The following is a 27,948-nucleotide window of genomic DNA, read 5'->3' on the forward strand; positions in this document are numbered from 1 at the left end:
CGCGGGGGGACCCACGGCCCCCCCGTCGGGGTCGCCGCCCCGCGGAGCGTCACACCTATGAACAGAGCAGAGGAAGGTTAGTGTTTGGGCTGAAATCGGCTGCTGTGAATCAACACAGTTCTTTGAGTTCTGATGATGATCTGTGCAGCGGAATACATTAACAAAGAGAGCAGAATCCTTTTTGATCAATCAATCCCCAGTCAGTCTGGGGATAAACAGAGGTTTAAGTTTGGGTGACTGGTTTTTTTTTGGTTTGTTTGTTTTCTGATTTCACAAAGTGTCTATGTACGGTTCTGTCTCTGTGTATCCGTATCTTAGGGCTTCCAAAATCCATGTGAGACAGCACAGCTGGGATGCTGCTGGCGTTGCATGCATAAGCAGAGCTCTGTGACAGAGTTAAGATCCTCCTTAGCAAAGTGATAAAGTTGACTGGAATGATCTGCTCTAAATTTTTATATAGGTGATTCCCTCTAGTGCTGGAGAACTTTCTACTTTAATTGCCTATTTACAAAATAACAAAAAGTGTACAGTAGCAGGATCTGTTTGTGTGTATGTGTTAGCAAGAATTTCTGTTAGGTAATTAAGAAAAAGAGCTTTTATACTGTCTCACATAAGCTGTTGATGTACGGGCTGGGTGAGCAGACGGTGAGGTGGATGGAAAGCTGGCTGGCTGGCCGGGCCTAGAGAGTGGTGATCAGCAGCGTGAAGTCTAGTTGGAGGCCAGTGACTAGGCTGTACCCCAGGGGTTGATACAGGGTCCAGTCCCGTTTAGCATCTTCAGTAATGAGCTAGATGATGGGGCAGAGTGTACCCTTGGCAAGTTTGCAGATGACACCAAACTGGGAGGAGTGGCTGATGACGCCAGAGGGTCACGCTGCCATCCAGAGGGACCTCGACAGGCTGGAGAAATGGGCTGACAAGAACCTCGTGAAGTTCAACAAGGAGAAGTGCAAAGTCGAAGAACAGCCCCAGGCACCAGTATTGCTGGGTGCTGATGATCTTGAAAGCAACGTTGCAGAAAAGGACCTGGGGGTCCTGGTGGAACCAAGTTGAACACAAGCCAGCAGTGTGCCCCTGCAGCAAAGAAAGCTAATGGTATCCTGGACTGTGGAAGAAGAAGTGTTGCCAGCAGGTGGAGGGTGGTGATCCTTCCCCTCTGCTTAGCTCTGGTGAGGCCACACTTGGGAGTGCTGTGTTGAGTTCTGAGCTCCCCAGAACAAGAGAGAGATGAAATTACTGGAGAGGCTCCAAGGCAGGGCCATGAAGATGATGAAGTGACTGGAGCATCTCTCCTCTGAGGAAAGGCTGAGTGAGCTGGGACTCTTTAGCCTGGAGAAGAGAAGGCTCAAGGGGGATCTCATCGGTATATACAAATACCTGGAGGGAGGGTGCAAAGAGGACAGAGCCAGGCTCTTTCTAAGTGGTGCCCAGTGACAGGACAAGAGGCAGTGGGCATGAACTGAAGCACAGGAAAATCCTCCTCAACATCAGGAAACATTTTCCTACTGTGAGGGTGGTGGAGCACTGGCACAGGTTGCCCAGAATGGTTGTGAAATCTCCATCCTTGGAGACATTCAGAAGCTGTCTGGATGTGATCCTTGGCAGCGTGCTCTAGGTGTTCCTGCTGGAGCAGGGTGGTCAGACCAGATGGCCTCCAGAGGTCCCTTCCAACCTCAACCAGTCTGTGATTCTGTGAAAAACATCCCTATTCAGACAGCTTCTGTTGCTCATGGTGTTATAAAAGATTTCAGGAAAGTTACTCTTTTACTGCTTCAAAAGAGGCTAGGTAATGTCCTCCTTTTCTCACTTTTATTTCCCTATTCCTTCTCTTTCAGTCTCCTCCATGGCCCCATGTATTGCAGCATTATTTTTAGTGCTGCTTTCCCCTGCACTGCATCATAGTTCAGTGGCTTAAAATTGCACAAATCTAACACAGTCAATTGCTTGGCTGGATTTCTACTTCAGGTCTCCTCCATAAGAGTTCTTGGTAAAAGTCCTCTATAAACTTGAGTTGAAAAATTGAGAGAAAATCAAGACAATGTAAGATTTTTAATTCTTAGAAATTAAAACTTGATGAAACATCTTTTTGGATTTTTCCTTCAGTTTTCATTTACACAGTGGTATGGTTGACCTGAAACTACAACTGAAACTATTAGCTCAAATTCACTTCTGTGGAGCTCCTCACAGCATTATCTTAGCAAAGGCATCTATTTTATTTAAAATACTTAGTTTTAAGCAACAATAAATCCCTTCATTATTCTTCATTTCAAATACTTGCTTTCCTGTTTTTCTGCGCTTACATTGCTTAAAGCATCCAAATTATACTAAAGAGAAATACTTGATTGCGCTTTTCCTTATATGTCAGAAATAGGCCTCTGTCAGCGTATAACAGCTTATGTTTTACTGTTAATCTTGAAGTGATTAGTATGTTTTAGACATTCTTTTCATAACAATGTCATAAACAGAAACAGTGTACTGAAGGCGTGTACGTTGGTTACAATCTCCAAGTCAAACTCCTTTGTATGACAAACACGTTGGCCAGATATAATGAATTCTTAGAACTTCTCTGCCAGACTGATCCTGGCATAGCTTCTGGGGCTTCATTTAAATTATGTGAGAGTCCAGTAAAGCTCTTTAGCACCCATGCCCACAATACTGCATTTTCTTTTTCTGCCAGCTTATTCTCTGTGGCAAATATTTTTAAGTTACGCAGTTAACATCATTGCTGAATTCCACTGGGAAGCATAGAAACAAGGTGGTAGTTTACTTTGTGTGATGGATGAACAAAGGAAATTTAAACAGCCATCATTTTTGCTACATTTTTTGCGTATTATTATTATATAGGAAGATCTGATTGTATTTATGTCAGTAGGAGTTAGCATGTGATATTATAAGATGATGGTAAAGCATAAACAGGTGAAGAAAAGTTAGATTTTCTGTGTGGAAAAGGAGAGATGAAGAGTTTCTTTGTTCCACAAAATCATTGCCTTTACTTCCAAAAGTCAAGAGAGTCCCTTTTAAGCTCTGAATACTGGTAATTTCTACTGACCTAAGTTCTGTGGTGTTTGCAGGTTGATAGCATGTTGTCTACTCTGTCCCGAATTATCAGACCACTCTACTGGAGGAAGGGACTGGATTTAGCACTTGACACTGTGAAGCACTGTTTACCTTTCCAAACTCCATATTAGGGTACATAGTCTGTAGAAATAAGCTGCAGGATTTTGCTACAGCTAGGTATGAAAATTTTACAAAAAAGCAATACAGCAGTGTTGTTCACAGGGGTCAAAAAACCTCCATCAGTCAGTTAAAGTAGAAGCTCTAGCAGGGAGCCAAGGGGTATGCTGAACAGACAAATTGGGACTGAGGTACTTGCTATTACACTGCAATACTGCAAGGAAATATAATCAACTCTGTGCCAAACTCATCCTGGCACAGAAAGGTGAATGGAGAGTTTAATCCAAGTAGGAGTAAAGGGTGGTGGATCTGTGAGTTGTGCATAGACAGAAGCTGCAATAATGGTAGTAGGTATGACTGCACAGAGGGAAACTGAAGAAGAAAATAAAGGGGACAAGATGGAGGTCTAGGGGGGGTGCTACAAAAATGTTAGCAAGAGAGGAGTATTAGCAATTCAGGAAACAGTTGTTCTCCAAATGTGGTAACTCCTAGCTAAGGAGGCTTCATTTCATGAAATAGAAAGGTCAGATGAAACTGGCATTAAATATTTACTCTGAGGAATAGGCATAAACAAATACAGGGATCTGGTTAATGCTTTTCAATGTTTTGCTTTCTGCTGATGACATCAGATTTACAGAGACTTTTATTAAAGGAACACAAAGCCCCTTGGTATTCAGTAAAACTGTATCTTTGTAACATATCGATTAGACCAGACTCACTCAGTCCATAGTTTGAATGCTTGGCATTTTTGAAGTGAATGCTTACATCAGCTGATAGCCTAGTTTGGGAGTTGATATGAACAAGTCACAATCAACAGAACGTGCAAGCCTTACTATTGGAAAATATGTCATAATTTCAATATGTGTTAGATGTCAGAGTGTGACAAGGTATGAAGTTGCTCCTACTCTTCACAGGATGTGCATGTTGCAATCTTAGTGTATCTTAAATGGCTCTTTAGCACCTTTTCAGGATTAATTATATTCTCTGAGTAATGTACTTGTATAGAACATTATGGTAGTATTGTTATTTCATTATTACCATGAGCAGCTTTTAAAAAATTGGAGAAGCAAACCCAGTCAAAATTCAAATTGTTTGGGGTTTTTGTCCCCCCCCCCCCCCTCCTCAAAAAAACCCAACAGTTTCTATTCAGTCATTGCTTAAGCAGGAATTGTAGCTGTTCAGACATCCCTCTTCCCAAGAATTCAGGCAGGAGGAACTTAGATGTTCCACTTGAAAGTACTTTATTGCCATTGCTACAGGGCTTTAGGAATAGCATAATGGCAGAAATCCCATGTTGGACATTTTCTCAGTTCCTCCCTGCATTCCTCAACAGTCCATTTCTCAGCTACACCCTTTCCCTTCAGACAGTTAATTTTTTGCACTAAGGAGAGAAAAATAGTCCTGGCTGAATAGCTTTGAAAATATGAAGGTTCTTCTTCCTGCTACCATTGCTGACATTGTTAACTATATATACCCATTACAGGAGATAATACCCCAAAAAATCTGTCTATAGTAGGAATACACTGTACTGAATATTAAAGGCACTGATGTGGACTGGACAAAAGAGAGTAGTCAGATGAAGGTTCAAATTCACAGTGAAGAGTGATAGATTATAATTTTTAGTTAATCTAGTGTTTGGAATTAATGTGTCTGGTTTACTGACAGTATTAACAGTGTCATCTGGTATCCCGTGCTGCTGTCATGAAGATAAGTATTAAAACAGGAAAAAAAAAGCTTAGTATTATTTCTGTTGTATGTTTGTATTCGTAGTATTTCTGTTATCTAGGATGCAGAGGAAGAACCAACAGTTTCATGTTGTATTGACGACCAGTTTACTTTTTAGTTCCCACATGCCAAATCCATTGGAAAAAAATTCCCCATACATATTATAGGTAGAATTCAAGAGAAAATTTGTGTTTGGGTAATTGTTATTACTAGCATTGTGAATAAGAAGTGCACTCTCCAAAATTTTTGTATAAAATCTGAGAGGATTTATTTTTCCTGAGCTTTTTGGTTCTTCAGAGTTTTTTGAGAAACAGTCAACTCATCAGAAAGGGGAGCTGAATTTTCAGCTGTGTTTTCAAAGGTACATGGTTAAAGTTAGCTGTGCAAATCCCGCAGGCGTTTTGCAGAGAAAACTCTGCAAAAGCGAAGAATCTTTTTTCACTTGCCAGATATTATCAAGCCTATGAACACATGGAAACATTCTACCTAATCTGTAGCATATCAAACCTCTGTATACAGAACTGTATCTAAAGAGCTATTCATCTAATTTTCTGTTTATGGCAAAAAGTTTATTGTGTTAATGTGGTTGGGTTCAAAAGCGTGAGTAAATGGATAATTAATGATGCTAAAACTCCTGTGTGACTTAGTCTGACTTTTAAAGACATAAAAAACTAAATAAAAATATGCTTCATTTCAAATTTGTTGTATTTTCAGAAAAAATATTCTTATATCTTAAAATGGCATTTAGGAAGCAATTCATAAAATATGCCCTTTTAAGAAAATACTTTTGTCCTTTCTGACTTTTCTCAGTTCCAAAACACTAATGATACATTAAAATACTAAATAAAATAATAAAACAAATTTGGTTTTTCATCAAAAGGTGATACTGACCAAAAAATCATCAGGCTTGTAGTGTGTATATATGTTTTTAAGCTAACATTGAAGTTGAATATACTTATTCTCTTTACATTTAAATATGACTTAGAATAGTTAACATATAAGCCCTCAAAAATTAAGATTGATATTAGCACAGAAAAGCAAGGTAGTGCATGTGATTCAAAGATTTGCAGGATCTCACCTTTCATAGTGATACCATTTGTGTTTTCTTCACTGGACAGGCGCTGCATTGTGTTGCATATTTGGGATCAGCTTTTCAGACTTCAGCAGGGCTTGACATTTATTTGTCCTTCTAAAACCATAGGATTGCTATTGAAAGAAATGAACAGAATCAATAGATCTTAAAATTTTGTTCACTTCAAGGCTTCAGTGATACCTTTTCTGTTTCTGGAAAGTATTCATTTACGGCTGCTACTGCCATTAATTTACTATTACTCGACATCTTGACTTACAAAACTGTGAAAGATAGGCAGTGGTTATTTTTAACCACTGATCTGCTGACACAGTTGGCTTAATTTAAGTAAGCATTAATAAATGACACAAGGCCCAGGCATATTGCGTCTGATGAATGCATTTTGAGGCCCAAGGGTCAAAAGACAAACACCGTATTAGTTGTACTCAGAAGGGAGCTACTGGGTGGGCTGGGTGTGAATAAATGATGGAACCCATCTTCTGTCTAGATGTTGCTAAATCATGTCCAAATTCCTAAGAATACTTCAGAGACGAAAAGTTTGCTTTCCAGGTAAACTAGATTGCACCAAGCACTAGTTATTTAGAAGAAAAATGCTTGCAGAAAGTTTATGCCTCTGATAAAGTCCTTAATCCATTTACAATCTAACTGTTGTATTTGGACACGGTACTGCGCTGACTAAATCGGCACAGATTCAGGAACTAAATGCAAACTTCTCCAGCAAATGTACTTAAAACCAGGCCCAGTGGTTAAAAAAAAAAAGCCTTCTTCCTTGACTATGAGCAATTATACCTGCTTAAATGAAAAAGTGGGTGAATGGACAAGGCATATATCATAGCTTTTATCTATAGCACAAACACCAGGAGTAACAAAAAGGAAGTAATATAATCCACAAAATCAGGTGGAATTTCAGTGTCTTGTAAGGGCTTCAAGATAATGAACATCCTACTGAAAAGGAGTACTGTATTCTACTATTAGTATGTTTGTCCTACCTCATCTGTATCTCGCTGTTCTCTACATTCATAGTGGCAAGGGAAAAGGTAGAGAGAAAGAAAATGAACATGAATGTGAAGAGGAAAGAGATGCTTTCTTATGCATCTTAAATAAAGTTTGCCAGCTGCTTCATTTAGTAATGCATGCAGGCTAACAGGAAAACTGACTGAAAATGGAAAATAGGGTAATGGTTAAAATTCTTTGTTTATTTGGCACTAATGAAAAGTAGGGGGGAAAAAAGATGAAAAAAATTTTTCCTAAATGCTTTAAAAATATAGTAATCTTAAATAGGTATTTTAGTCATAATGAAGAAAGGAGTGACATAAAAAATTGTGTTTTTTTAAAATAGGCAGTGTATTGCTTTATTGAATTCCATACAATTGTAATCCAGGAAGAGAAAATAGTATGAAATTGACCTCTGCACAGAAGAAACTTTGGAAACCATGTAGCTCCCTTTTCTACAACCTGCAAAGGACACTTTATTTCTATTTCACAGTGTGGAGAACTAACAAAATCAGTTGATTTTTGCCTCTTTTGTGAAAGAGCAAAGTGTTTGGCAAGAAATATTACCTGAAATCTCACCGAAGAGCTTCTGCAGGTTTTGGAACAAAACTTCCAAGCCTTCTCTCCTCTATGAACATTTGGATGCATGTGAAATTTTTTTGTGAAGGAATTAGTACGGTTGCTTAATTCTGAACTCTCTGATAGCTATAGATCAATTGAACTTTTAAAAAGAGCTACTGAAAAGCTAAATACCCACATAAAATATGTACATCATGCACTAATCTAGAGCCTGTTCTCCCTTTCCTTGTGTACAAAGAATTTCTGTCTGCTTTAGCACTGGTTATTTCATAGGGGCCTCTATGATCCTTGGTATGACTTTCACTGCCCATTTGCACTTACACATTGAGTCATGTGATAGTTTTGTATAAAAACCTACAGAAATACAGGACATTTTATGTATAAACAAATCAGAGTGGGGAACAAAAAAGCCAACACGATTTGAACTGGAAATAGCACATGCTAAAATACAACAGGAAATTACTGAAAGTAAGATATAAAGCAAAAATGGCAATATATTTTCTGACAGCATTTATTTAACATTGACAGTCCGGCCTAAAGAAATCTGTGAAATTCCAGTCCTATTTATTACTTCAGTAAAAAAAGTTATTCAGATAATTTGTCATACAGCTTATCCTGGCTGAATAGCACCTATTTTTTATTGACTTGTGTAGTTTGACTTCTGTCTAGAAAGAATATCCTGCAAGAATTATCATATTTAGTTAAGGTGGACAGGAGGATAGTCCATCTGTACAGGTAGAGATCCTTTCAAAATAAAAATCTGCGTTTTGTAATATTCATATATAAGGAACAATCTGAGGGCATGGGATACCAACAGTAAGTTGTACAGATTTGACTTAAGTACACTTCTTAAATATTTAAAGCTATGTAAGTCGTAAGTCAATACATGTACATTTTGAGCTTATATGGAGTCAAATACAACACACATGAAGGTCTGAGTCACGTTACTGCTGTTATTGCCATATCTTATATTGGTGCTGAAGTGGAGAAATGTGCTGGGGTTTGCTGTGGTTATTTTTAAGAATAATTTCAGAGCTCTGTGTATATCAGCAAAAGCCATGATGAAATTTTGTATCTTATGTCAAGTAATCCTTCTTTTTTGTCTTTGGTAGATGTTGATGAATGCCAGGCTATCCCTGGAGTCTGCCAAGGAGGAAACTGTATTAATACAGTAGGTTCGTATGAGTGCAAGTGTCCTGCTGGTCACAAACAGAATGAGGCAACTCAAAAATGTGATGGTAAGTGATGTTGTCAGAGAACATACCTAAAAGGTGGTTAAGTAAAGCATTAGAGCACTTTAGTCATGAAAGAAAAGGTTCTGAATAGTTGCAGTGTCTGATCTGAACAGACATAAGATATAACATCATTGTACTGTGCTTTTTGTTTTTTCTTCACAGCATTGTCTGTTTCTACTTTGCTGTTCGTATTTTGCATTAGATGTTTTTTTCTGTCTGACTCATGTGGGTGAAGACAGTGTTCATCCTGTTTCAAAATTTAGAACTATCGATAAAGAATGCATCTGTGAGCAGCATATAACTGCAACTGAGTAATTAGGATTTTGTTTGTTTTCTCAAAAATGTCCAAAATGTTCTAGTACAGGTAGGTATTTTCAGCCTGCTGACTACAGTGTGAAAAGCAAATGTGGCAGTTTTGGTGATGGATGTAAGAGATTACTGCTATGTGCAGTTTGTGTTGAAGAGCCTGTGTAAGTAAAAAATACATAGGAAAAGTTGTTCTTTTTTAGATGAAAAATGAAATAGACCATGTTTAATAAGCGTAGTTTAATAAACATAGACCATGTTTATTCAGTAAACATGTTGATATAATTAAGAGCAGCAATTCTGTATAGTTTAAAGGAATGCAGGAGAAAATGGCTGAGTTTTTGTGGGTTTGATGAAGACTTCACTGATTTGAGTGAATTTGCCATGCCTTTGAAAGAAGTCAGAACTCTCAAACTTCATCCCAACCAGTGGGTACCTTCACATTCAAGTTACACAGATAAGACGACTGCTTGTTCAAGGCTTTGGCTTGTGGTTAGGTGGCAATTTAAGTATGTTATCAAATCACATTATACTCAGTATTCAGTTACAAACAAATACATGGTTTGTAGCCAATTTTGGAAGTCGTCTCAGAGTTTTCCTTAGTTTTGCATACAATACAGAATTCACAGAAAAATTAAGTAATACAATCTGTTTGAAAATCACATTTTATAAGTGAAAATGTTGCATCTGGTGTTATTGCAAGTAATACCAAAGAGTAAGTAAAAAAAATTTCCAAAGGTATTTTTCTCTGGTCTGGCCTCCACCCTTTTCTGTTTTTTTATGTTGACTAGTTTCAATTTCTGCTCAGTACACAATGATACTCCTGTCATGAGTTTTTCTAGGGGAAACTTGGCTATAGCTTGTTACAACCTTCCAAGAAGCACTTTGCAAGAAATAGAGCTGCAACCATAGAAATAGAGCTTTTCTTACCATGGTTGAGGAGAAATAGAAGCAGATTGCATATGTGTCTGTGCATGCACGTGTGTATATCTACCTAACCATATACAAGAGTGTGCTGATAGGTATCCAGCATATGCACAGAGGTTTAGGGCTCTGCAGGGAGCAATCACATTCACAGGGAAAGCAGGTCCATTTGAACAATTTTAGAAGTAAGGGAACACCAGGAGCCTTGCTGAGATACTGGGAAAAAGAGTCTCTCTGTACCTTGAAGACAGTAGAACAGTAGAGGAGCTGTAGAGCAACAGAACAGCATGGCACCATCTCCACAGCCTTCTGCAGGATCAAGGGAGAAACCAGAAGGCACCAAGTGGAGTGAAGAATCGTACAAAACAAGATGACTGAAGGGGAAATTTGTAATCACAGCCACTTCCCTTGGGAGAATTAAATCCAAGGCAAATCATCTACCCTGTGCTGCATGGCAACCTGTGAGGAACAGGGCTAAGCATAAAGTGGGCAGCACATCCTAGTAAAATCTTTCATTTTTTCTGGGAGGCAGAATGGGAATGTAACCATGGGCAAGAGGTAGTGGGATTTTTCTTGCCAGGGAGGCAAACAGGAAGGAGTGGCTGGGTAGGATACAAGAGATTTGTAGGCCCTCAATGAGGCATCAGCATATAGAAAGGAGAATTGAAATTGGAAGAAAAGGAAGAGGGCAGGGTGCTTTGTTTTCCCTTCAGAAGACCCCTCCTTTGGGCTTGCCCATGTTGGAAAAAGTGGAAAGGAGGTAACTCGGATCATGCATCCACCGCTCCTGCTGTTTTTAGAAACGGACATCATGCTTATCAGCTTGTGAGCATTTACTGGGCTTCTTTTTCCTCTCCACCTGTGTGGAAAGAAGCCCAAAAGATGACGCATCCCTTTCCATTCATTGCTAACTGCAAAAACCCCAGCTGCTGTTGGAATTGCCTGCCACTCGATCACTGGCTCTTAAAATTGTAACTTCCTTTTTATTTCCTTATTGAGTAGTAGTGGCGAGGGGTGCAGGGGCATTAGTAATAGGTGAATCAGAACACAAAGTATGAAGATGTATAGCAATAATCCAATGCTACTTGCTTTTTTCTGATAATGGACTGTAATCATTTGTAAAGGTAAATTGGCAGATATCATTAACAATTACATGCAACTTAGTTTATGACTAAGTTTATATAACAATGTCTGGCACCACTATCAGGTCCTACATGGTGCCATACTGATGTGGATATATAACTTGTGCACCAGAGCTAACTTGTGTCCTACCAGCTCAGAGCACAGGCACAGTGAACTTAACAGCTACTTATACCCACCTGAAATCTGACATATAACTGACATGATTAATTTTGTTAGTATCTCAATCCTGTCATTAGCTTCTAAGCAATGTACTTCTGCAGTGGTTACACAACATTTAGGAAATGAATAAGCACCTACCGTTTGCAATTGTCTTTGCATAACTGGCTATTTTTGCCATCATTTTGTGTTACGTGGGATATCAAACAATAAGTACAGTTATCATGATTTTGAAAAATTCTAGCAATACAGTTTATCTTTTAGTAGAATTCAAGCTTAAGTTTACTGGGCATTGCAACATAAAGTACACAAAATTCGGAAACATTTTCCTGTAATTATGCCGTTAAACATAAACAACTATCAGAAAAAAAATTTGCAAATGTTGAATGTTTTCCAAAATGTGACTGTGATGCCTCACTTGAAAGAGTGGATTTGAAAATATTAGAAGTATAATCAACTCATCATTTCAAAGCTGAAGCAAAACCAGCTGTAATTGCTAAACAAACATGTAGTGTATTTGATTGTGTAGGCAATGTATAGATTGGAAATGTATGCTTTGTTGTTATTAATCTTGGATTTGTGTTGTCAGTTGCAACACATTTCATTGGAAGGCTTTTACTCAAATCGGTATTCTTTGAATTACATCTGTTTATTTTGGTGGGACTCTTTCAGCTTGAGACTGTTTAGAACTTTTTATAGTATTAAATGCAATGATTACTTGAATGTTAGAGAGTAACTTTTACATTTTTTGATGAATAGTTACTTACCCTTGTTCATTAGAAGTACACTTGTTTTTTTGATTCTCTCAGTCATGGTGTATTTATTGTTATTCCATGAGACTTGTACAGCAGGAGTAGGGCAATAGTGCTTTTACCCAAGCTGGCTGTTGAGGTGTTAGTCCTGAAAAAAGGCATTTCTAATGTGATAAATACATCATCAGAGCAAAGACAGCATTTGGATATCTGTTATGATGGACTACTGTCTCAGTTCAATAAATTAAGTCCTTGTTCTGATGATGTCTGTAATCTGTTCATGGCAGTGCTTATGCTTTACTGCTGTTAACCCTAGAAGAGCTTCATGTGAAGGAGACCTGATACCTCCTCTCAGCAAGGATGCAGTTAAAATACATCAAATAGATGTTTTCACAGAGATCCAAAAAATGCAGGTCATTTTGTGTATGTTATGTTTCTGCCTGGCATCTGTACTCCAGCTTTGATGCCAAAAGGAGAACTTACTCAGTGCTAAGTTTCCTTTCTTCTGAAAACAGTAATTAAAGCACTCTTTGTATTCTACTTCTTTAACCTATCTAAAGCTCTGCCTTAATTGTTAAAAATGTTATTCAACAGTTCTCCCTGATAGTATCCACAGGAAAAGGAGAATGTATTTCTAACATATATCTGCTTAAAAATTTGTGATGCTTTTGGGACCGTGCATAATAGAAGTGAAATATCATCTGCAGTCTGAAATATTTGCTGTTATTTCATAGTTTAGTAATCAATGGGTTTTCATTTCCAGCTTTGTTGGCAGCCTACTGCAGAACAGGTCATATGCTCTGGCTTTGTTTCTTCTAAGCCCCTGCCACTTCTGTCTGCGGCAGAAGTTAGGTACTAATTAGTCCCTGATCACGCTTCCCCATTAGCTTCCCTAGTCACATAATACCCCACAGGGAATTGTGCAGATAACAACCCACAGTGCCCAGTTTGTACCATTTTTTCTGGGAAAAAAAAACATAATGAAACTGTTACTTATCCATTTCCCCATGCTTCACAGTCAAGGTGGTAATACCAAAATTATACCAGTGTAATAGCATGCTTACATTATTCTAAGAATGGAGCACAGAATGAAAGCCAAGCCATGGCTTTATTCAGGCTTTTTTTTTTTTTTTAATAAAGGCTTTGAGAGTTCATAATCTCTCAGTGTGAGATTTATAAGATAAAACTATAGCCAGTCCTTCAAACAATTACACTTTCAGTTGGCGGTACTGGTCATTTGAGTGAAGTTACATCATTTTTATATATGTATTGGGCCATTGGGAAGGATATAAGGAATTGGTCTCCTATGAGTTCAGGCTTTTTTTTTTTTTTTAATAAAGGCTTTGAGAGTTCATAATCTCTCAGTGTGAGATTTATAAGATAAAACTATAGCCAGTCCTTCAAACAATTACACTTTCAGTTGGCGGTACTGGTCATTTGAGTGAAGTTACATCATTTTTATATATGTATTGGGCCATTGGGAAGGATATAAGGAATTGGTCTCCTATGAGTTACAGCCTGTGTAAAGAGAAATTATTTAATAGAAACTGCATTGTTTTAGTGAAGTTTTTTATTTAAAACATTATATGGAAGTGATGTAGTATGGAGTATTCTGCTCACTCCTTTCCCTTCTTTAAGTATGGAAAACCAGATCAAATACTACTTGCTGGCTACAAAGGGCAAAATCCAAGTTGGAGTCAGTAACCAGGCAGGGCTTCAGTGTTCAGAGGCAGAGGCTGGAATCTTACACTAACTACTCAGACCTTCTTTATTTAACAGCAAGTCTTCTATTTAAGAAGGAGGGATTTGAGATCCCCTGCTATATTCTTTGCCCTTAAACATCCAGATGTATTTCGTGGGTTAGGGTTTTTTCTCCTGTTGTTCCTCCTGGAAACAATAGCTATCGTTAGAATAAGTAGGAATGCTCATGTTGTGCTTTTTGTGCCATGATGGGTTTTGCTAGAACTATGCTAAGCAATAAACATTGCTTTGCTAGGCTATTTGCTTGCATTATATTCCCTTATTTCTTTTTTTAAAAAAATCTGTAAGAAGGCACGTTTGGCTTATTGGATTTATTTTGAGCCTCAGATTACGGTTTACTGACACAGACCTTTCAGAAATTAATGGCAATTGTATATCAGTAAAGAGGGTTTAAAGGATTTCCAAAGCACATCAGAACAACTTGTATGTGTTAACTCTGTGTGTATGCCCTCATGTAGAAAAGTAACTAGGTAGCTTAGGCTATTTGGGAAAATATGACCTTTAAAAGGAATCCAGCTCAGGGTTCAACATTACTGATTTTATTTATAAGCTTTCCTATATTCCTGATTTATAGACTTTCCACAGTAGTCAGGACAACTCCTTCCACTACTGGGCAAGTCATGGAAGGATTCAAGGAGTGGGCACAGAGCTGAAAAAATTTGGAAAAGGACATTACAGGTGTTGTATCAAATTCCAGATATCCAGAGCACTAGTGTGATGTCTTAACTAAACAAAAGAAAATCCCAAACCCTTCTCTTTTTTGGCCTAAAAGTTTTGATCTACAATATATTGAGTTTTCATTGTCTTTTTAGGAGTGTAATTCTGTTTGTTTTTAGGATGTTGTCTTCCAGAATTAATGGAACTTACATCTATGGGTTGTTCAGAGGTGGATTGTATATAGATAAATTGAGAGGAGAAATAAGTTTTCGGTTGTGCTTGCTGGTTTACATAAGAGGTGGACTACTACTTATTAGTACTTCAAGGATCTAATAAATGTGTTCCACCTACCCTTCTCAAATCGAAAGTACATCATACTCCTTGACTAAATATAGTTAGTTATGACACCCTTTACAGTCAAAGGTGCTGTAGGAGGTAGGATGCCTCTGATGCTTTTTCAAAAAGTTGCTGTTACTATTGACATCAAAGGGCTAGGACTATATGATACAGGCTAACTCCTTTTTTTTTTAAAAAGTGGCACCAAAACGCAAAGAACCTTTTAAAAGAAATAGTTCTATTTCTGGTTTTCCTGCTTTAATGTGTAATTTCATTATACTGTGTGTAATTCAGATTTGATACTACCAGGTATTACTAGACTAAAACTATTTTCAGGGAACCCTTTTTCAGAGCTCAACAGTTGAGAGCCCCTTTTCTGGTACTTTTAATTCAGTTATTCATAAAATCCTGCTTACTGTAGCAGTAAAAGTCATGAATTCTGGATGACAGGTAGCCAGGCTGGGGTTTTTTGGCAGAAGCTGACCTATTAATACTCACACCTGCAAAGTTTATGTCACACATTTAAATTGGTTCTCACATTGAGACTGGCTTTCTCATCTTGTGTGCAACGTTGGAACCGCAGCCATTCACGCCACCAGTCTTTTTCACCCTTAAGACAGCATCTCCTCGTACTATCTTTGGAGCATTTTCCCTGAGACCATTAATTTATGTATTTTGGAGGGGGGAAGGGAGGAAATTGAGTAACTTTTTCAATCAGCCATCCTCAAAATAGCTCTTCCTGAGGTAAAGTCTCAGAATTTCCAGTCAGAGGTAACAGAGATCGTGTTGAAAGAATTGCACATGCAAGAACCAGGGAGGGGGAAGGAGAGACAGAGATTTAGCTCAAAAACTAGTGAAATAAAAAATCTGTTGACTTGGTACTGCTCCAGTAAGTAAGAAAATTATTCTTCCACAAGGGTTCTCTGTGTTAATTGGTTAAAAAACGTTTTTCTCTCCACATGGAGAAGACTGTGGAGTCTTCTTTCCACTCTGGTCACTGCCCAGATTTCAGGAAGGTGCTTCCTCCCTTCCCAGCTCCCTGTCATTCTTGGACAAGAGCCCTAGACAGTGTTAAACTCCTGTGCATGTAGCCAGGTGAGAAGGATGGTCTACGTCCTGCAGCTTTGCAGAAGTGGCTAACTACTTCCGTCCTATGTCTTTCACTTGCCTGCGCTATAAACTCCACCTACTCATTACCTCAGTGGGCTTTGTATGGTACGACCAACTAGTTTGGAATTTGGTTTCCTTTGGTAGATCAGGTGTTGTGTTCTTGTAATTAAGATGACTGCCTTTAAAGTAGCAGGTACCTGTGCCAGAGTGAAAATGAAGGGGAAACTTTCAGTTTTGAAGTGCCTGCTGGTTTTAGTGCTCAGATTTTTATAGATTCATTTTTCTTGTGTTTCTTTTTTCTTAGGTATAGTAGCTGCTGTTGTATTTCCCTTTTCCAACCCCCCCCCCCCCCCCGAAATAAATGCGATGAAACCTATAAGATTTAAGACCCACTCTCCAAGAGAGTGACTGAATAAAACAGATATTTTGAAAATGCTATGTAACTAGTTCTTAGCACAGGGAATCTTAAATTTAACGTGCTTATGTATCACTGGTGGCAGTTGCTACCAGCTTTGTACCATCCTGTTTGTGTGTACAGCATTTGCATCTTCAGACAGTATTTGCATGCTGGTAAATTGTGATCACCATGGTGGTGAGATCTTTATCAAAGTTTGGGTGCCTCTGAACTTTCTAATTAGTCTTGGAATTTATTTTTTAAACCACTAGAGTAGTGATGGAAAAAGGTAGTGTAGTATCTCCTTGAGATCAAAGGTGTACTTCAAGGGATGGTAAAATGAGGGAGCTTTCTTGTATGAGCATCCAGTGGCTCTGCCATCGGGAAGGTGTCACTTTCCAAAAAAACCTCCTCCTGTAGAGTCCTCATTTTGTGCAATTTTCTTACCTGTCTTTCTGACGTGATGTTTCAGACTGTGTGTGTATACAGAAGACAGTATTCATGTTTAAAAGACTTACGGGTTGTGAAAAACCTGTACTGCATGAAAGATCTCAACAAAGCATGCAGCTGGTTCTGGTTCTGTTTTGATTTACACACATGGTTTCATTTCATTGGATTAAATCAGATGGTAAGCAGTTCACCACATTATATATGTTGTCTTTAATATAGTAAATTAATGCAAGATTTCAGAGATTTCCTGGGGAATTATTTGGTTTTGATTTATACCATCATTTGGAATTCTGGAATCTCTGCAGTGGGTAACTATGAAGTCTGAAGTGAAAGCATTATTTCTTAGGAGTGTTTTGTTTTAGGAAAAACGACACTTTCTTTTGTACATACTTAAGCAGACAAAATGAGGGGAATAGTTGTCATCATTTCATAAATATTTTAATGTGAAATTTAAACTTTTTGTATCCTATGAAATGCTTAAATAACCTTATTAAAAAGACAAAATTTTCACTTCCTCTGATTCTGCTTCATAGTGCAAAACAAACAACAAAGGCCACAGGATGCTTATATGTATGGACTAGTTAGGAAGTTTGAAGATATGTTACCTGTAAGAGAAATTGTCTTTTCTACAATGACACTCCAAATGACATGCCAGTGAGAGAGGGATTGTTTTATTCATACCTCCACTTTACAAAGAACAGTTTTCACATTCTCAGTAGCCTTGTGGCAAAACTTAATTTTCCTCTCAGTACTTGAATGTCCTCCGTAGATTCATACCTAAAGGGACTTCTTCATGGGTGGACCTTCCCACAGTGAGGAGTTACCTTTTTAATATAGTCCCTGTGCACGCCACATCTTTTTGACACTCTTCCTTTTCTTGAGTTTTCAGTGTGGAGAATGTAGCAAGGGAGGGAGCAAAGTATTCACCACATAACGGCCTCCTAAGAAATAACACCTGCTAAAGTTTATTTCTCAAGTAGTCATTCATCTCAAGAGAATTTCTAGAGTGACGGGTCCAAGGAAATGATAGGTCTGTGTAAAAGTGCAAGGAATGGTCTGTGGGGTCCCAACGCTTTCTTACAAGGAACGTGAAGACCTTCACAGTGTCATCACAAGATAATTTCGGTCATACGCTCTTTCTGATGCTTCTCCTGCATTATTTGACATGAGGCAGTCTGGGTTCAAAAGGCTGATTTTTTTTTTTTTTTATTTTTGTTTCGCAGTATGAAAGCTAATTTAAATTAATACTGCATCCAGATTTTTACAAACAAGTTAAGCCAAAGTCTTGTACCTATGACTACTTTTGGTATCAAGCCATGCGAAACCCGTGGTATCATATCATTCCAACTGGAAAACATAACTCATCTCAAGCTAGTTAGAAAGTTGGCCCACCTTTTCCCATGTTTTCTCCGAATGCCTCCCATGTTAAACCTGGGCCACAGTTCACATTCACGGAATGCCAGTCGAAAAGCTAAATGTACAGAGGTCACTTAAAAGCAAAATTAGGTTACTAAAATTACTCTAAAAATATTCATATGTCTAAAGATTGTCACAGTTGTAGAATGGTTACTTAAAATGGCTCGTTTGTATAAATCGTCATGACATAGCCTTTACTCTCATGCTGTTCTTCCCGCTTGTATTTCTTCCATTCCAGTTTGCTCTGCTGTGCTTCACATCTCTAACAATACAGTCAGACTGCTTCCTCCTATTGCTTCTCATTGTCTCAGCTCCTCATTTCGCTTCTAGTTTGTGCTGGGTCAGCACACGGTGTTCTCAGTCCTGGTGCCAAGTGCCCTAGCAGCCCCTTGTTACGTACAGCAGCTCATTCATCAGCTTGATGACATCTCACTTTATATGTATTTACATACAAAATTGTTTCAGTGTTCAGATGAGACCACTGTTTTTAGTTAGCAGAAACATTTGAATGGATTAAAAATACCTGAAAAGAAGTAAAAATGCAACATTTGGTTGCATTTGAAGAGCGTGGCCAAAATTCTTGCTTACAGTTGGAGTATTAGAAGGCCAGAAAGCAGTCAGATCTGGTAAGCAATATTTCTGTGGTCATAGAAGCTCAGAGCTGTCATGCTTGGCTGCTGTACCATTCTCCTGCCTTCAGTTCAAAAACAGGATATGTATTTTGGTATTGCATTGTAGCTGTTGTGTGCTTCCTAGAGGTGGCACTCAGTGTGTGTCATTTAGAGGAAATTCCAGACTGCTCTCACATACTCTGTGACTTGAAGTGGTGCACCCCTTGAATGTATAAAGAAAGCCTCCATTAGATGGCAAACAAAACTATTTGCAGTATGCAAACACCAGCAATATGTTATTCAATCTGAGTTGAATAACAACTTCATTTCAGAAAAGCTCTCTTTCCCTCTTTTTAATACCATGTTCCAGTGCTCTGCTAATTATCCTATGTCCTTTCCTCTTTGGGTAGACATTGATGAATGCAGTGTCATCCCAGGAATCTGTGAAGGTGGTGAATGCTCTAACACCGTGGGAAGTTATTTCTGCATCTGCCCACGGGGTTATGTCACATCCACGGATGGCTCCCGCTGTATTGGTAGGTATTCCACCCTGTAGGCTTTTAGAGGTCTCAAGGTTATTAAGGCAATTTATACACAGCAGCAGCAGAATTTCTGTCCCAACCATCTAGCACTTGCCCGTGGCCCCAGGACTTCACTATATGCTAACTTACTAGTATCTCTGATCCAGCTACTTGAAATTCATAACATCCTCCTGTGATGATGATTGCCACTACAACCATCTTTATGTAGATAGTAGATCACTGTGTTGACTGTATTGTAGCCTGAGAACTCCTGCCTGAGACCTGGATCTTCTTAGGAAAAAAGCGATTAATACTCTCTGTTGTCTAGGCAAACATAGGGAATGTTAATTATGTTTCTCTAATCTGCATCTGATGAAACCAAAAGCTAAGCTCACTTTGGTTCTAAAGGAGCAAACATTTATCCTTACTTGGTATTTCAAATTCCATCTCACATAGGTTAATTTAATGTTTAGAGACCAATATAAGGCACATATATATAAACTCAGAAGGCATTAAGTAGTGTATGCTGAGGTGCCACTAATTTGGCTGGAACACACTATTGCAGCTTTTGCAGGACAATTTATTTAAAACCTGTTTCTATATTATGAAAAAGATGTATGCTTATTTTCACGTGTGGTAATTTCTTTTATACAGCTGCATGTGTCAAATATATGGTATAAACCATTCTGATGAATTAACTAAAAATATTGCATGCCATGTGTAAAAAACATTAACAATTGCTAATAATAATGTCTTTTCTAGATCTCATGTGGTTCTTCTAATTTCAGACATATCAAAGCACTTTGTTCTCATGTTGGGGAAGGGATGGGAATTCTGAAGGGATTTCTGAATTACAGATAAATGATGTAAGCCAGTAGCAACACAAGACCTACAAGTTATTTCACATGGATAATTTTTTGCACAATGTAGCCAGCTTTTGTTATCCAGGTTCATCTGAGGAGTGCCAGACTTCAGATATATTGTGGCTAGCCTCAGGAATACTGGGAACCTATGATTTCCAATATGATCAAAATTTCTATGGATTTTGGCATGTTTTAAAATCCGGTTTCTAAAGTCAGCTCCCAAAACCAATTGCACACAAATCACATGCCCTAGTCCTCTAAGGCAGGTCCTTATGTCACAGAGTCTGCTTCCCTTAAATGAACATGTGTCTGAAAGTTCTTGTGCTCTCAAATGTTTATACTATTGGAGTATAATTTGTATACTCTAGAAGTATAACTTCTCCTTTACTTAGGAGAAAATTGAAGAATGTAATCCTTATTAATACAGATTATTTTAGTCTTCCCAGTTTAAGATAAATATTTGCTTTTAACCAAAATATCAGGATGTACTCAGTTATTGTAATTAGTACCATGTCTTTCCAAATTCATTGAGCTTTTCTCCTAGTCAGCACTCAGGAGTGTGACAATAAAAGATCTAGGATGTGTCCTTGAAGGAACTAGAATATAATAAAACATTGACATATTTATATAGAGTAGTTTTCACATGGCACTACTAAAAATACTGTTGTACATTCAGTCTACTGAGCAGAGCAGACTGGATATCATTTCTTCAGTCAGGTACATCTACACCAAGGAAAAATTCATTAAATGAATTTACTGATGTTGCAGTTCTTACATGAAATGTCTCGATTTTTGCCATAGTAGGCTTTTCATGTATTTGTGTCTAGTTTCAATTTGTATTGTTTTCTGTCTTTTGTGTCATCCATATTTCCTGTTAGCTTGGACAGACTTTAAGATTGTATGTTGGATTAATGTAAGACTAGTGTCGCTGCAAATATGTGATCCTGTAGTTAACCAAATGTGGAATGTGTTGGTGCTGATCACCTCAGATAATTATTGGGTGTTATTTGGGGTATTTTTGGATTTGTTTTGTTGTTTTTTTTAATACAACTTTTTAAACATTTTAGTCCTTACATGAATTGAATAAGGGAAAGTAATTTTGAGAGTTCATGTTACTATTTTTGGTTTTCTTTTTAAATTAACTTCCAGATCAGAGGGCAAGTACATGTTTCTCCAACATAGTGAATGGCCGCTGTGCACAGGAGCTTCCCGGTAGGTTCACCAAAAGGCAGTGCTGCTGTGAGTCTGGCCGGTGCTGGGCCATTGGGTCTGTTCCAGAGATGTGTCCTATCAGAGGATCTGGTGAGTGGCTTGTTGGTTGGTTGGTTTGTTTTCTCCTTCATGCTGTCCATTCTAGTTGGGATGGAGGTCACTGGAATATTTTAAACTGCTTTAAAATGTAGGCTAAATGGAAAAAGAAAGTCAGGAATTACATTATTATTCATTCTTGTGTTTTTAATACTGATGTTACCATCTGTGAACCATTTTTTTCTGGTCCATGATTGTTTGGGACTAGTTTCTTTAAGGTCCTTTTGTTGACTTTGGAAATAGTTCTTGGGAAATGGCAAGGATTTTGTGGTCAAGCTCAAAGAGGAAATGACTCTGAGGATCCATAGTTCATTTTGATTTAAAGGAACAGCTGCTCTCTTGTTCCATTAAATTTTGGGTTACTTTGAACTAGAAATGCGTCAGTATTTCATTTATTCTTTCAACTCTGCTCACAGAACAATAGTCCACATCCCTAGTGAAACGTATTTTCAGTTTACCTGTATCAAGATCTCTGAGTGACCAGGGAGTTGCAGTGCTACTGGCAACACATCAACAAAAAGGTTTCAAGAAATAGTTGTAATTACAGTATTTCCTTTTATTATTTTTAGTGTCCTTCCTTAAATAACACCTGTCTCAATCATGGGATCTGCCTGAGATTAGGAGTGGGAGAGGGAACACTAACATCCAAGAAACAAGGAGTTGGTGTTCTGGTTTTTGTAGCATACAAAGATCTGTATCTTCCTTATAAGCTGACTCTGAAGGGTTGATTTACTTCATGCTTCTCTCTGCGTTCCTGTTTAATAGATGAACACCGCAGACTTTGTGTGGATGGCGCTCCTGCTGGAGGTGGTTCCAGAGGTGGTGGGACAGGAGGAAACGGGTTCCTTCCTGGTGGCAATGGCAATGGCTACGGCCCAGGAGGAGCAGGATTCATTCCAATCCCTGGAAGCAATGGTTTCTCCCCAGGTGTAGGCGGAGCAGGGGTAGGAACAGGTGGTCAAAGTCCCACTGGAAATGGCCCAATAATTACAGGGCTAAGTAAGTACTTTCATTGTTGTGGCTTATGTCTCTCTTTTTTTTATTCCTTCTATTTTTTCCTTTTTTTCTGCTTAGCTTTTAGTCTGAAACTGATACAGGGTTCTTAACAAATAAAAATGTCTTTGTATTCAAGCACATTTAAGAGACCTCAGTTGATACATTAGGAAGTTCAGGAGCCCTTTTTTTAACAAGAGTCCGGATGTAGAGATTTTTTTCTTCACTTCAGTTATAGAGTCCTTGAGCCTGTGCTGTCCCTGCTGATCTGTCTTGGTCAGCACTAACAAAACTCCGGATTTCTAAGTGTTTTCAAAAAACCACCAGGGTTTAAAATAAACTGTTCTCTTTCCTTGTTCTTCCAAATGTGAAACTTACCTATTCTGCAGGAACACTGCCTTGACTGAAAGCCCAAGATGAATAATATTCAGAGGGAAGTCTCATATATGTAAAGTTGCTTCTAACGTGTAAGCATGTCTCTAGGATCAGAACCATAAAGTTAATGAAATGCAAGGAGGATTATTAAGACAGGTACACCAAAAATAGTAAACATACAGGAACAGACTGCTTCAACTTTCACCCAAATTGTGGTTTATTCATGAGATTGCTGACAGTCTCATCAGGCTATACACATAAATGGTAAATCATCATTAAGACTGTTTGTCTAATGTGTTTTTTGTTTCTGAGAACTACTTGTTTTTGTGAGTTTACTGTCGTGTCAATAGATAGTGCTTGGAAAAAATACTGGATTTCACAGATATATTTATGCACCTGATAACATATTTTCTGAAGCCAAGTATAATCTTCATATTTACTTCTATTTGAAAATATGAATATTTGTCTCATGTTATGTTTCTTTTATTAGCAATACTTAATCAGACCATAGACATCTGTAAGCACCATCCCAACCTTTGTTTAAATGGACGTTGTATACCAACCCTTTCTAGTTACCGATGTGAGTGCAACATGGGATATAAGCAGGATGCAAATGGGGATTGTATTGGTAAGTGCACATTCCTAAAATCCATGATTCACTTTTAAAATGCTAATATTTTCCTGCTTTAAATATGTTTTTTTTTTTAAAAAGCATATTCTTTTTCCCCACATACATACTAATTTTAATGATATTGCTCTTGTGAAAGAGACTGCAAAGACCGTGACATTTCTTACACTAGAATAGTTTAAATTCTTCATGAGAGTTATCTGTTTCCTTGAAAAAAAAAGAAATCTTTAATCTCAAATATTGGTATTGAGTATGCTTGTACTTGATCGGTATTGTACATTTTTGTCTTCACATTCAGTAAAGTAAGTTCTGTTCCATGTTCTCTTTTGTTATGCTCACATAGCTCCATTTTTGCTACAGGAGTTAGTCTTGAGTTATGTTCAAGATAACAAAGGGTAGAATTTATGTTTTACCTACTTGTAAGGATGAATGACAGTTTTAAAGATATCAAATCATTAAAAAAATGCATTAATTAACTTTTGGTTAGATTTGCATTTCATATGAAAATACTGAATGCTAACTTTTTATAACGAGCTGAATTTGGGATTCTGCACTTTTATTCAGTTACTGTGGACTTCACTCTTGCAGTGTCAAAGGCTCATCAGGTATTTCAGGGAAAATACAAAATTAGAGGGTTCTTGTGGGGTAGTTGTGTGGAGAAGAATCCTGTATGCAGGATACAGCTTAGTAAATGTATAGGAAATATATAGGAAATATTTCTGATTGGACGTTTGCTTACTGATTCTTTATAAAGAGATTTGAGATCTGTGAATGAATAGTATTATACAAGAGCTTGTTAGCGATAGGCTTTTCTCACTGAAACTGTGCTTTTAGAATCAATTTCTAGCATGCCTGTGGATTAGAGGAAAATGCAGAAACAAAGGAATGCAGGAAATTGCAGCTACATGAATCCTTAAAAAAACCTTCTAATCCAAGACTACTCATTTTACGGTATGCAAGTGAGAATAGTACAGGCAGATTTTGGCATACGTGCAGCAGAGTGGGTATCAACCAGAAGCTGAGCTGGGAACACTGCATCTCTGAGTTGCAAATCTTTCCACCTCCCGCTGAATTGCAACCGCGTATGAGGACCTGCCTGGCTTGGCACCTTGCCTTCAGGAAAAGTGAAATGTGACAACTGTTGAACAGTACTTTTCCTTTGACGTCCCTGTTTCTTACCATGTTTAACCTCTCTGTTTTCCCTTCTCAAATCAACTTGATATACTGCACCTGAAAGTTTGCAAGTCCCCTTAGCTAGGCCATTCTCTTGCACCAGAGAGGTCAGTTATAGCTACGTTGTTCCTGACAACTGTTTGTACACCCTCTTCTTAAGAAATGTCAGCTGATGGAGATGCCACCTAATAGTTGAACTTCTAGAAAGTTTTCAGAACGTCTAATCTAATTTAAACACTATTTTGCAAAAAATTTCAGCTCATTGTTTCTTGTCTTATCCACAGTATGTAAGGAAAGCAGTTTGGTACCTTTCTCTTTGCACTTTTGTGAACTTGAAGACTGTTACAGTTGTTCTTCCAAGTTGTCCTCTATTATATAGTAAACCCAACTTTTTCAGCTTTTTTTGTTTGGGTGAGAGTTTTCTGTACCTCTGATCTCTGGCTGGGAAATTCAAGAGGCTTAGTCTCTTGCTGCATCCTTGGGCCTCAGGAGCTATAAGTGCATTGTAAGTAGGGAGTGAGAGTTTTACTGTAAATCTGTCTTGCATGGCTATTCTTTCTTTACAGTGTATGGAGAGCCCTGGCACTTTTGTTCCCAGCACTAAATTTTGCATCGCTGGAAAAGTTAAATATTTTTAACTATGGTGGACCTTGACTCTTGAGGAACTGTCTTGAAATGTGCTGAGCATCTTCTGAAAGCTGGCATATTGAATTACTATTTCATGATGAAATCTAGTTCACAGCTTGTATTCATATTCTTTGTTACTTGGGGGGCAAGTTGAAAATATCATCTGAAGCACACAGGTGTTTGTTATCAACACACAATATATTTATTACATTTCTATTATTTTTGCTTTCTAAGTTCAAATGAAGAAATAAAGATGAGTAATGATAAAAATCTGAATATATCATTGTTACAGAGCTAGCAACTGAAAAAAGTGAAAGGCCTTTCTAAACTGTACTTTTTGAGGCAACCAGCCTGTGTTCAAATCATTAAAAAGTGGCAATAAATAACATCGTGGTAGAGCATGATTATGATAAATGCTTGCTCATGCTTATAAAGAATTATTCCATGTGAAGAAATATACTGAAAGAGCACGTAGCTGTAAAAAATGAGCCTGCATACCATGGAAAGGCACAGTGTCACCTGTCCCTAAAATCATTTCCTATTAAGGTAAGACAAATTTGACTGAGCTACTTTGTGCTTCATATCAGCAGATAGCATAAAGGTGGCATGTGATTAAGTAGCGGTTCACTGTGGCATATGAGATTTGAATGCTCTTAAACTCACAAAGCCCTTTTTTTAATTTGCAAAGCATGGAAGATAAATGGCAACGCTGATGTAAAAATTAGTATGGTTTGATACTATTATAAGCATTTGATTATTAATCAAATGCATATATTGATAATGTGGTATATGTAAGTTAAGATTCTAGGAAAAAATGAACTGTGGAAATAGAGTCAAACCAAAGCAAATCTTCATAGAGGTGGTAAGGTTAACTCCTAAACAAGAGGTAACGCCAGATTAAATGCTAGGAATTAATAACACTAGGAAATTTTAGGTAAGCAGATAAACCAAAGGCCTCACCTGAGCTTGGGTGACCTTTTAGACTTCTGCTGCTAGTGAACACCAGTTTCAATAACCACTGGCACAAAAGAAATGGTGTCTTTGGCTCCTTTCTGGCTTCCCAGCCTAAATGACCAGGTATTAATGTACTAATTTCATCTGAGAGTGGCTTTTGGGATTAGTCCAGAACAGGATTTAAACTCTGGTTGAGCCTATTGTGAAATGCTTCATTTGCTCTATCTTTGTGCTCCTTTATACTTAGGTTGCAGCAAGTAAAGCTATATGGATTTAATTTAAACTTTTTTATTTTATAATTCTCATTGAAGAAATCGTGCATGAAGAAATGAAGTAGGACAACCATCTGTGGTTTAAAAGGCCCATCAGATTTACATGTCTGGGTACTGAAATTGATTGACAGAAAGATATAATATGTTCTTAAAAGCTGGCTGGCATTCTGTCCCTTTCTCTTCTGTGGGGTCACCCTGTAGGCCACCAGCCTTGCCATTCACCTTCCATTCCAGGCTTGTGATAACAGTGAAGTTGTATCTGATTTTCAGTTTGAGGTTAAAGTGCCTGAAAACTGTGAGACTAGATTGATAGGTGCATGGAAAAAAAAAATTGTTGACCTGTTCAGTTCTCTAACACACAGTTATGTGCCCAGGAAAAAGGTGTGTTCACTTAGGGAACTTAGTCTCAACTTTGTAATGCACATCTCAGCATGAAATAGTAGTCTGAAGATTGAGGCAATTTTGGATGCACTGGGATCAACTCAAAAATTTCAGCTGGTTTAACGAAAGCAGAAGATGCTGTGCCAGCTACAGTAATGTCCTAGATGGAAAGTGGGGGAAAAAACCCAATACTGGCTTCCAGCAAGTTTAAGTGTTGCCTATTTTTTTCTGTGTGAAACAAATCAGTCATTACTAATTATTTTGACTCTTCAGTGGTTTGCCTTTTGAGTAGCTGCTTGTATTCAGAAGACTTTTCATGAGAGAGTAGACTTTACGAATATTTATCTTAGATAACACAGCTTTGTTTCACTGTTATTTTCTAATTGTAAGCCAGAGTATCTTAAGTGCCACACTGAATTGGTGATTTGTGAATGGTAGTTGCTATAAATCACACAGAAAGTTGTCTTGGAAATGTAGGCAGGAACTTAACTGCATGGAATTTCTGTGTGTACTGATACATATTAAATGAAATTAAAGGCTTGCTTGAATCTAACTTGGATACTCCTCTCATGACTGAAAGAACAGTCTTGGGGTATTGGGAACAGTTACATTTCACTGCATGGGGTAAAGTTAATGGTATATAAATGAACACTGCTTCCACACTGCTCTATCTCTCTGGCTGCCTACTCCCCAGGCAATAAATTAAGAACCCAGAAATCATTAGGGATTTTTGTATTGAGTTAAAGAAAATTCTTTGTCCTGGTTTCGGCTGGGATACAGTAAATTTTCTTCTCAGTAGCTGATATAGTGCTGTGTTTTGGATTTAGGATGAGAATAATGTTGATGACACACGGATGTTTTAGTTGTTGCTAAGCAGTGCTTACACTAGTCAAGGACTTTTCAGCTTCTCATGCCCTGCCAGCGAGAAGCTGGGAGGGGGCACAGCCAGGACAGCTGACCCAAACTGGCCAAAGGGATATTCCATATCATATGATGTCATGCTCAGTACATAAACTGGGGGGAGTTGGCCAGGGGGCAGTG

At 38.0% G+C, this 27,948-nt stretch overlaps 1 protein-coding gene across 1 annotated transcript in view; it reads left to right on the forward strand.

Annotated features, from left to right (window-relative positions):
* The window catches only part of FBN2 (fibrillin 2), a 205,879-nt gene that overhangs the window by 67,128 nt on the left and 110,803 nt on the right, over positions 1-27,948 (forward strand). Inside the window, exons 10-14 of the mRNA XM_019471859.1 lie at positions 8,674-8,799; positions 19,223-19,348; positions 21,346-21,498; positions 22,270-22,503; positions 23,363-23,500. Coding sequence (XP_019327404.1) covers positions 8,674-8,799; positions 19,223-19,348; positions 21,346-21,498; positions 22,270-22,503; positions 23,363-23,500 — 777 coding nt within the window. The remainder of the gene's footprint in view (positions 1-8,673; positions 8,800-19,222; positions 19,349-21,345; positions 21,499-22,269; positions 22,504-23,362; positions 23,501-27,948) is intronic.

The sequence above is a fragment of the Aptenodytes forsteri genome, unplaced genomic scaffold (assembly GCF_000699145.1).
Source record: "Aptenodytes forsteri isolate BGI_AS27 unplaced genomic scaffold, ASM69914v1 Scaffold402, whole genome shotgun sequence".
NCBI lineage: Eukaryota > Metazoa > Chordata > Aves > Sphenisciformes > Spheniscidae > Aptenodytes > Aptenodytes forsteri.